The following is a 10,493-nucleotide window of genomic DNA, read 5'->3' as shown; positions in this document are numbered from 1 at the left end:
AATTGTTATTGTCTATCAAAAGATATGTCCAAATTTATGATACGTACGTTCGAAGAACATAACTTTTCCGAGGAAAATCAGCCTAACCGATTTATTAGTTTAATTGAATCCTACTACCTATACCATTCAAAATGATTAGATTAGTTTTTTTTTTTTTTTGATTAACTTGTTATAATTTCACGTAGAAGTTTAATATAATATAATGATGATGGGGAATATTGCTTTGTTTTACTCATGAGTTGTGTATTGTTGGCATGTGTGTTTTGAAACTAAAGCAAATCCACCACTTAAAGGTGTTTTGCATATCATGAAAAGAAGAAAAACAGAATTGGGGGCATAGCATCTTTGAGGGGTTAGTCTTTTTCACTAGATTCTTTGGTGGGAAAACTGTAAAGAGAAATCTTTAATTTGGTCGTTTAAGATCCGCTTATATGTTTCTGACCGAGTCGAGAAATGATATAGATCGAAAAAAACGAGTCAGCTTGTAAATCGTCATATATTTGATTTATTATTTGAAATTATCAAACTTGAATTCAGATTAAAGTTATTGGATAGAAATTCTTAACATGTTTTGGGTTTGTTTCAACGTGCCTGCACGGGCAATGAACGGCCCGGATCACTCCACATGAGTGATCCGGGCCCACCTCCCTGTAAAAAAAAAAAAATTGGCTCGAAAAAATCCGAGCCGTTGGATCGACGCCTGCAGGCAGTGTCCGCAGGTGTAGGGTCGACCGAACTCATGTTTTGGGTAAAGAGATGAGAAACTTTAGAAGAATCATAAATATATTACCATGTCTGAAATTAGGTTTAAGTTCCAAGTATTTCTACTGTATTTTCATTCTTTTTTTAGGGAAAATACATGTTCCCATTTTCACATTTCATATAAAAATTGTTATTTTTTTAACATTAAATATTCATAAATTTCAAAGAGTAGGTCTCTTGTGAGACGATCTCACGAATCTTTATCTGTGAGACGGGTCAATCATACCGATATTCACAATAAAAAGTAACACTCTTAGCATAAAAAATATTATTTTTTCATGGATGACCCAAATAAGATATCAATCTCACAAAATACGATCCGTGAGACCGTCTCACACAAGTTTTTGTCAATTTCAAATTATTTCGGTTACTGAATTGAATTTTAACCCATTCGAGTGTAATTTAAATTTAAAATTCTCACTTATAAAATTAAACAAATTAATATGATCTGATACAATATTAAATCTGTAACAAAAAATATGTTTCTCTAAAAAAAATTGAAAATGTATACAAGAAAATATTTTTAAAAAAAAATCGAATTTGTTTTTCCTCTTTTGGAGAGGATTTGAAAATATTTTCCAACCAGTGGACCCCACTAGAACTATTGGGCTAAACCAGCCATAAAAAAGGGTCCATAGTTTGGCCCAATCTACTATATCTCACAAGGGCTAAAGCTATCTTACGCGGTAGGTGTAGGTAAATGCCTTCGGTGTTCAACAGCTCGCCACGTGTCACGCATCTTTGTTTCTTTGACCCGGCGGAGCCACCGGGGCGAGAAATTTTTATAATTTAAATAATAAATATAATGTACGGCCCACTCATCCTCCATTTGACGTACATTTGAATTTCATTTCGCATTCCACCATTTCCAATTTGTTCAAAGTTTCTAATCCAATCTATACATACATATATAGATCTGTTTCTGTTGAATCTGTTTTGTGAATAATCCGACGCAAATCTTGAAATTTTTGTCGTGATGATTGGATATAGATAGTGTTGAAAGGATTGCGAAATCTTTTAATCATTGAGAATCATGGCGAAAAATGGTATACCGATTTTTGCTCATACTTAGATCTCAGATGATGTGACGGCAGGATTGGTTTGTATTTTTACGTGCTTGAAAGTCGAATCTCGAACACCATTTTCAGATCGAAGTGCGAAAACTTGAACGGGCGTAACAGAGGTGAGGTGTTTTCGAAGAAATTTTGGCGAAAATGCCTGGGTACGGGGATTTGGATAGGCAGATAGAGCAATTGATGGAATGCAAGCCGCTATCGGAGGCGGAGGTGAAGTTTCTGTGCGATCAGGCTCGAGCGATTTTAGTGGAGGAATGGAATGTGCAGCCGGTTAAATGTCCTGTCACTGTGTGCGGCGATATACATGGACAGTTTTACGATCTGATCGAGCTGTTTCGGATAGGCGGCAATGCTCCCGATACGAATTATCTCTTTATGGGGGATTATGTTGGTACTGTTTTATTATTTCCATTCATTTTAGTGATTTAATTAATTTAGTAAAGCTGTTTGCTTAGCCGAATTTGTTAGAACTTAGGGGCATGAGAACTGAATGTTTTGAGGTTTTTGTAGCTGTTGATTGCTAGTGACTTGGATGATCGTAGATTCATCTGTGATGGGTGTTTATGGAAGTTAAGAAGGGTGTTTCTAATGTAATTGGTATTATTAATCTTGTCCGATAGGGAAATAGAGAAATGATAGTTTTTGTTTGGTTTATAGATGCAATATGTTGGTCCGTAGCTCTGTTTCCAAAGGTAGATTCTTTTGATGGATTGATTCCTTATTTGCGAATCAATTATCTTGTTAGATATAAACAATAAATCTAATCCAGATGATACCTTAGCTATTTGTTCGGTTTGTCTCTAACTGGGAGGTTTCCTATTGAGATTTCTTCACCGCCAGTTAGCTGAATACAAAATTATTTATCTTTTCGGCATGCTTATCCAGTGATTTTTGTACGTGACACAAAATATCCAACCCCTGTTGAGGGGGGCATATGGTTGTCTGAGATGTTTATTGAACATGGCAGCATTTTGATTTGGGTAGGTTGTGATATGGGATTCTGGGATGACAGGTGGCTTTAGAATGCTAAGTTCTGTCAGTGTGAATGAGGTCACAAAGCGAGAAATGAGATTGAAAATGGACCTGTGATTGAGGAAATAGTGGCGTAAGCCCTGCGATAATATTTATTTATTTTCCATCCGATCCTGTTTACTCCTGGATAATGTTCGTTTGGGCCTGTTGTTTTATCTAGTACACTACTGATGAAATGGTCATGCAACTTTGATCGCAATTGCATTCCACATCTCAAGGATATATATTGAAATGTCCGCTCTCCTGCTAACGCGTAAAGACAATGCTGGAGTTTGCATGCACACAAGGGAATAAGGGTTTCTGTTTGCTTTTGGTTCTTATTGTAGTCACTTAATGAGACACGTGGTTGAAATTAGTCTCATATACCTAGATTATGCTTAATAGCTTACTCCATAAAAGATATCGTGAGCATACTAAACTTTACTGATAAAGCTTTTATACTTTTCCCCCTGATCTTTATGTCAGACTAATCTCTACCTATTATATGTTTCATGTGGTTCTATACATATTTTGTGTTTTTCGATTTTTGTTGATTTGTAATGAGCATCACTACATTCCATTGACAAGTCATTCATTTTACGCAGATCGTGGGTACTACTCAGTGGAGACGGTCACACTTTTAGTGGCTCTGAAAGTTCGTCATAGAGACAGAATTACAATTCTTAGAGGAAATCATGAAAGTCGGCAAATCACTCAAGTGTAAGATTTTTCCTTGTAAGGCTATTAGAGTTCTGGTAATGTTGTGTTGGATCACTTCATATATCTCTGAATATAAAGTACGCATGATATCCTCAGCATATCAGAAAGGTTGTTAAATTCATTAGTGTGCTAACGTTTTTTTCATACAATGGAAGAGATTTTATGCATGAAAATTTGTGGAGACATGTTTGTGTTTTATGAATGATATTGCAATTGCAAATTGGCGGCATACCTTTTTAAATGCAATTTCATTGGCTTTGCCATGGTGCCATATTTCATAGAGCGCGTGAAAAATTATAACATGGTTGATTTCAGGCTTCAGCGCTCTGTGGACACCCATCCTATAAAAAAATAAATAATATTAAGTACAAGGGAATCAAGTTACTATTAACTACTTCTCTTCGTTATTTCTATTTTATGTCCTGGCTGATAAATGTCTTCTAAATATTTAGAAATGCATGTCATACAAGGCATCATCAAAGCAACTCTACTCTCTTTGTTGGATCTCTGTATTTATTTATTTGCAACTTTTTTGTGTCTTGTATCGCTCAGTTATATGATGCAATATGCTATTTGGTAGTTTTCTAAGATTCCACCATTGATGATCTCTTTATTGATAACCCTGCTGAACTCAACTTTTAAGTTTTAATTAAATCAGATATTATATTCTGGTAGCTATAGCATCATATTAGACAATTTTGTTAACTTGTTCACATGTACATTTTAATTTATAACGACATTCAGTGCACCTGATTGCATGTAGATTCTGTGGTCCTTATTGCTGTTTATATTAACTCCTGATGTTATAGGCTTAATTGTAAGATGAAAATCAGACAATTGCATTGTGAAATACTATGTTATGAATGTTGAAAACAAAACTAGGATAAAACCAAATAAGACTTGATATGAGATTTCTTGATTTTCTATTCCACGACTATCTCCGTAATAATGGCAGTACCTTGTGACAACCAGGTATGGTTTCTATGATGAATGCTTGAGAAAGTATGGCAATGCCAATGTGTGGAAGTATTTCACCGATCTTTTTGATTACCTTCCCCTGACAGCGCTTATTGAGAGCCAGGTTTGTATGCCAAATGGAGATATGCTTCTGCTTTGAATGATATCTTTGTTTCTATGTATAATGCCTTGTGTTTACTTGTAGGTCTTCTGCTTACATGGGGGTCTTTCACCATCTCTTGATACTCTAGACAATATTCGATCTTTGGACCGTATACAAGAGGTGCGATAAATTTTATATTGCTAGACCATTTTCACTGCAATATTTTATCAGGCATCTCACCGTGTATTCTCTATATTTTGTGACTTTTCTTCTCTACGGGAGAGGGAAAAATTATTCAACATCTTGAAGCTTTGTTTTCAAAACCATTTTTCTTCAATTAATTTTTTTTGTTCCCAAATTTTATTAGGTTCCACATGAAGGACCAATGTGCGATCTCTTGTGGTCTGATCCGGATGATCGTTGTGGGTGGGGTATCTCACCACGTGGTGCTGGTTACACCTTTGGACAGGATATAGCCTCTCAGTTCAACCATACCAATGGCCTCACTCTAATTTCAAGAGCCCACCAGCTTGTTATGGAGGGTTTTAATTGGTGTCAGGTGAGCATGTAATTTTAACGAATGATCCGTCATGGATCTATCCTTGGTTATTTTTGTCATTAACCTGTTATCTCAAAAACTCGAACTCATAGGAGGTGGACAAATGATAGCCTTATATTTTAACACTTGGATTTCCAGGACAAGAATGTCGTGACTGTCTTCAGCGCCCCAAACTATTGTTACCGGTGTGGAAACATGGCTGCGATTCTTGAAATCGGGGAAAACATGGAGCAAAATTTCCTTCAGTTCGATCCAGCTCCTCGACAGATCGAGCCTGACACCACACGTAAGACTCCAGATTATTTTTTGTGAACTAAGGAATCTCGGATTCCTATTTCTCGTACATGCTTACAGTTTGTTAAGATAGAAGAGTTGTTGTTATTTGAGGACTGTTGTCAAGATAATTTCCGGAGAGTCGGACAGACTAAGGCACTGCCCTTGTCTTGTATATTTTTTCCCCAAGAGGAGAACGTAACGATAACATGGTATATTGTCTTTTGTAATTTACAAGGTTGTTCGTAGGAAACAGTTTTCCCCCTTTCCAGGTTCTGTTTGATTTTTTAAAATCTCAATTTTTATTCGTTGAGCACCAAGTGATCCTATGATTGGGTTTTTTTAATATAAATAAAAAAATTATATGTTTTAATTCATAAAGTCAAATAATCTCTCACTTTCAGTTACAAGTTTTCTTGGATGTAATAAACTTGATATGAATACTGATCCTTCTTTCTTCTCACCGAAGCATAAAGAGCCAGGGAATTGAAGTCGGAACCGTGTACATTTATGGCATTCCTTCCACAAATTTTTAGCTATACGCAATGCAACTAATTACATAATATTATTTTCACACATGAATATTTATAAATTTAAATTTGTCAAGGATTATTGATCCAATCCTTACAAATCACAATCTATTTACAAACCCAAAACAAAATAAAAAAATCGTGGCAGTGGATGATTTGAGAGGTAGGTGGAGAGACGTGTGAAATCTACTGGTCCGTCCTACAGGACTGAAGTCGATTAGAGCAAAGAATTAAGGCACTGCAACATCTAAAATTCGATTAACCAAATTCTATCAGATAACATGGCTTTCTTGTTTTTGAGTAGATAGGTTAGCTTTAGCTTTTCATTTTCCTGGAAAACTTATTTCAATTTCTTGATTAATTAGCTTTAATTCGATAAATTCCATGTGTTCTTTGATGTGCACAAATAAGTCTATGTCCAAATGTTTCAGTGATTTAATTTCCTGTAATTCTCATATTTCATTTTCTTTTGGCATTGAAGAGAAGATGAATAAAGATCTATTATCACATAAATGGAGACGAATAATATGTTGATGGGTGCAATAATTGTTATTGCTTGGTAGAGCGATCGAACCGTGGTGCTTGAGCTGTTGTGCGGTTTAAAATATTTGAGTTGCACCATTACCACTAGCTATAACTTTTGGTAAAACGGTAAGCACTCGGTCCTACACATGCTTTCTCAAGAACACATTTAATTAAAACATAGAATAAATACGTACACATCGTTGTCTAGCTAGCTACTTTTTAAAAAACAATAGACGAAACATGACCTTGCATAGGATAGAATAGATGAATGCCCCCATTCATCTAGTAAATAATGTCATGTCTAAAGATCTATAAACCTAACTAATCCAACTTTAAGCGTTTTTTTTTAAAAAAAAAAAAACATTATTTGTCAAACTTTACAACACAAACATCACTATCAATATTACCGATAATCATTCCCCATCATCAAGCAACACTGATGATGCTATCCCCACTACTTCCATTAAAGCTTGCTGGCAGTGGTTCGAAAGCCGCAGCATGTCGTCCAGGTTGGGCCGTCGGTGGCTGTGGCGGAGATTGTTTGTTGGATAATGGTGCCGGGGTCGATAAATTAAGTGACGAAGGAGGAGGGTGATCAAGGGTGGTGGATTTATTTAAGTCTAATTTTGCCATTTTTGAAGATGGGGGGAGGGGTAAAATGGGAATGGGCATGAGGGGTCTTGGTGAATTGTTGAGCTGTAGCAAAGACATATTCTCAATCGATCTTCTTTCAATTGGCACAATCAAAGGTTTTATGGACAATGGGAAAGTGGGAGAAACTGGGAATTTTTCAAGTCTTTTGGTTACATTTTCTTGGGGCATAATTGGTGGGGTTTCGAGATGAATTTGGTCTTCAATCGTTGAACCCAAAACCTGTTAGAGAAACGACAAGTAATTAAAGAAAGGAAACATTAAAAATCGAATTTAATTGGACATTAGGACTATACATTATTATTTCTTGGCTTTTTATTTAGGGGTCTACCAACTTTTAAATTTTAATCACGTGCCGCGAACCACAAATCATTAACTAGCATCGAGATTATCAATTTTTTGGGATATAGAGATCGTTGAACTAAAAACGTGATTTAGGATAAACACTTTTTTATGCAATATTTGTAATCAAATCGATGTGAATGTCGGTAGGTGGCGATTTTTTGCTTTTCATAAATTTTAAGTGAAGCAACCTATACGTTAATTAATACCCACTTAGTAAGAAAAAAATAATCAATAAATAGAATAGAATTGACGTCATACCGCGTCGGCGGTGATGTCAAAGAGACTTGATCTCCGGCGGCGCCTGTTGTGGCTGTTCCGGCGGAGGAAGTACTTTTGTGCGTGGCTGGCAACCTGTGTAGGCGTTCGTGTCTTCACAAAGTTTCTTGAAATTCCTCTCCAATCTCCTTTCCCTGCTTTCTGCAGCCCTAGCAGGAATAGCTTGTGTTCTTCTTCGCTCCAAGCCACACCTATTTTTGGAAGGAACCAAGATATATAATCTAATTCAACGATCACTAAGTTGTTGAAATATTATTCATTTCAGTTTTCACCATCTCATATTTGCAAGAAATTAAATATCAAATATCGACGGACGGATTTGTATCTGAGAGCTGAAAACATGGAACGGTGTTTTTAAACAAATTTCCTTCATTCGACAAAATATATCAACACGAAAATGAGCCTATGTCTCCAGTACTTTTCAGTTGAACTCGAGAATTCTACAATGATAAAATCGAAAAGACAAACATGATCGGGGAGTTAACGTGATAAGATCGACTTGCCTCTCTTGCGGTGACGGCTCCGGTGGACGACATCGTCGGAGACATAGCCGCCGGCGACATCATTAGTATTGGAGTCGTGCGCCTGCTCATATTGAGCTAAGTTATTGGTGCTCGCGCTCTTCCTAAACGATCCTTCCACCACTCTTACGCCGAATAGCATGAACCCTTTACCGCCGCCACTGACCTCTGAACATGTTCTTGAATTTTGGTCATCGTTCCCAACTGACTGGGATGCCATTGCTGCGAACAGAACAAGCTTTTGGGGGCAAGGAATTAATAAAAGGAGAAGTTTTGGGAAGTGAGAAGTGAGAAACAGCTTTACTTTATTTACGTAAGGCCGAGGGTTCTGTTCTTTTGTTTAGTGTCCAATAAAATTTTGTTATTTTGTCAAAACAATTTGGTAAATGATTGGGAAATATTCATGTGTTGTATGATGGACTTCCGTTAGAAATAAAATAATGGCCGACCACATAATAAAAGCTAAGTCTAACTCTGATACGATGCCACGTTAAAATTGAGATTTAAACTTAACTCAACTCCAAAACTAGCTTAAATAAATATTAGACAAAAATTTATGTGAGACGGTCTCACATGTCGTATTTTGTGAGACATATATCTTATTTGGGTCATTCATGAAAAAATATTACTTTTTATGCTAAAAGTATTACTATTTATTGTGAATATCGGTCTGGTTGACCCGTATCACAGATTAAGATTCGTGAGACCGTCTCACAAGAGACATACTTTAAATATTATTGTTCAAGTCCATATATACAATTCTAAAAGACTTAATACAGCCGAGGTGGGATTTCTAACAGCATGTTATGTATAGCGAGCGTCTGCCGTGTTATCAAAAGTTATAGTCGACGGTGAAGATGCAACTTCAAAATTTTAAATCGTATAATAGATGTAGCACTATTGCAATTTTAAAATTTTAACTCGTATAATAGTGTAGCACTATGTTTCGACTGTTATCATAACATAAATGATTATTGAACTCGACAATATGTGTATATTTTATCATATGGTTATTTTGAACTCAACGATATGTATATATTTGATCATATGGTTATTTTGTGAATTTATTTCATACATTATAATATACTAACATAGATATATACCATCACAAATTTTACAGAAAATTTCATCTGGAGTAGAGAGTTGAGTACGTAATTACACGTGCAAAATGTTCATGTATAATATTTTTATTAATAGAAATTTGAGTGAAAAGTCACGTAACTTGCATATATTAAAAATTAAGAATATAAGTTTCTAAGAAATTACGCATTGGAGTGAATTTGGTTCGAAATTTCGGGAAAAAAAAATTATATAGATTAATTATATAAATCTATTACACATATTTTCGTGCGTCTGAATTTTATCAAAATATTTTATTTAAATTATGCAGAATTAACTATATATCCTCCATGAAAGTACCAAAACATAAGAGATTTTTTTTTGTGAAACCTTAGCTTGATTTAAAAAAATACGCAATTAAGAAATGCTTGCGTAAATGTACTAGTGGAGTATAAATCAAGACTTGGGTATTGGCATTATGGATGTGATTTTGACATTTTACACAAAAAAAAAATAAAATAAATAATAATAATAATAATAATAATAATAATAATAATAATAATAATAATAATAATAATAATGGGATGTGTGTACTTTTTTTAAATAAAATAAAGAAAAGAAAAGAAAAGATTAGTGGAGAAGAAGGGAGGTTCTCCATCGTCGAAATGGCATATTCTTTGCAAGGTAACATTTTGAATCTATTGCTTTGTTTATTGACCATTAGTGGTGGGTGGGATGTGTGAGGATAATAGGTATTGTGACCCCACTCTTCCATTCATTCTTCTTCTCGCTTCTTCTAAACTTCAAAAACTACTTGATTAGATATCTTGTGAGACAGTCTCACGGATCTTTATCCGTGAGACGGGTCCATGTTACCGATATTCAAAATAAAAAGTAATACTCTTAGCATAAAAAGTAATACTTTTTCATGGATAACCCAAATACACAAAATACGATAAGTAAGATCGTCTCACACAAGTTTTTGCCAAACTATTTTGATTTCTTTTGGTATTTTTAGAGGTTTATTTTTTTAAAAAAAAATAATTTTTTTATCTCAATAAAGAGGGGAAAAATTCACGAAGAAATGTAGTTGTATAAATCTTCTCTGATAATTGACATTGATGT

The 10,493-nt window shown here is 35.0% G+C and overlaps 2 protein-coding genes across 2 annotated transcripts; one reads left to right on the top strand and one right to left on the bottom strand.

Moving 5' to 3' along the window:
• Window positions 1-1,599: 1,599 nt before the first annotated feature.
• LOC142543471 (serine/threonine-protein phosphatase PP2A-2 catalytic subunit) lies at window positions 1,600-5,676 on the top strand. Its single transcript, XM_075650763.1, has 6 exons — window positions 1,600-2,229; window positions 3,455-3,569; window positions 4,542-4,650; window positions 4,732-4,809; window positions 4,997-5,188; window positions 5,327-5,676. Exons 1-6 carry the CDS (start codon window positions 1,977-1,979, stop codon window positions 5,498-5,500), a joined length of 921 nt encoding a protein of 306 aa, XP_075506878.1. The 5' UTR covers window positions 1,600-1,976; the 3' UTR covers window positions 5,501-5,676.
• Window positions 5,677-6,867: 1,191 nt separating this feature from the next.
• On the bottom strand, window positions 6,868-8,690 carry LOC142543470 (transcription factor MYB1R1-like). The gene is made up of 3 exons (XM_075650762.1): window positions 8,292-8,690; window positions 7,771-7,979; window positions 6,868-7,389 (listed from the first exon to the last, which is right to left on the bottom strand). Exons 1-3 carry the CDS (start codon window positions 8,527-8,529, stop codon window positions 6,943-6,945), a joined length of 894 nt encoding a protein of 297 aa, XP_075506877.1. The 5' UTR covers window positions 8,530-8,690; the 3' UTR covers window positions 6,868-6,942.
• Window positions 8,691-10,493: the final 1,803 nt, after the last annotated feature.

The sequence above is a fragment of the Primulina tabacum genome, chromosome 4 (assembly GCF_025594145.1).
Source record: "Primulina tabacum isolate GXHZ01 chromosome 4, ASM2559414v2, whole genome shotgun sequence".
Taxonomy (NCBI): Eukaryota; Viridiplantae; Streptophyta; class Magnoliopsida; order Lamiales; family Gesneriaceae; genus Primulina; species Primulina tabacum.
Note: the sequence above shows the minus strand (reverse complement) of the source record. Positions and strands in the feature narration are given on the sequence as shown.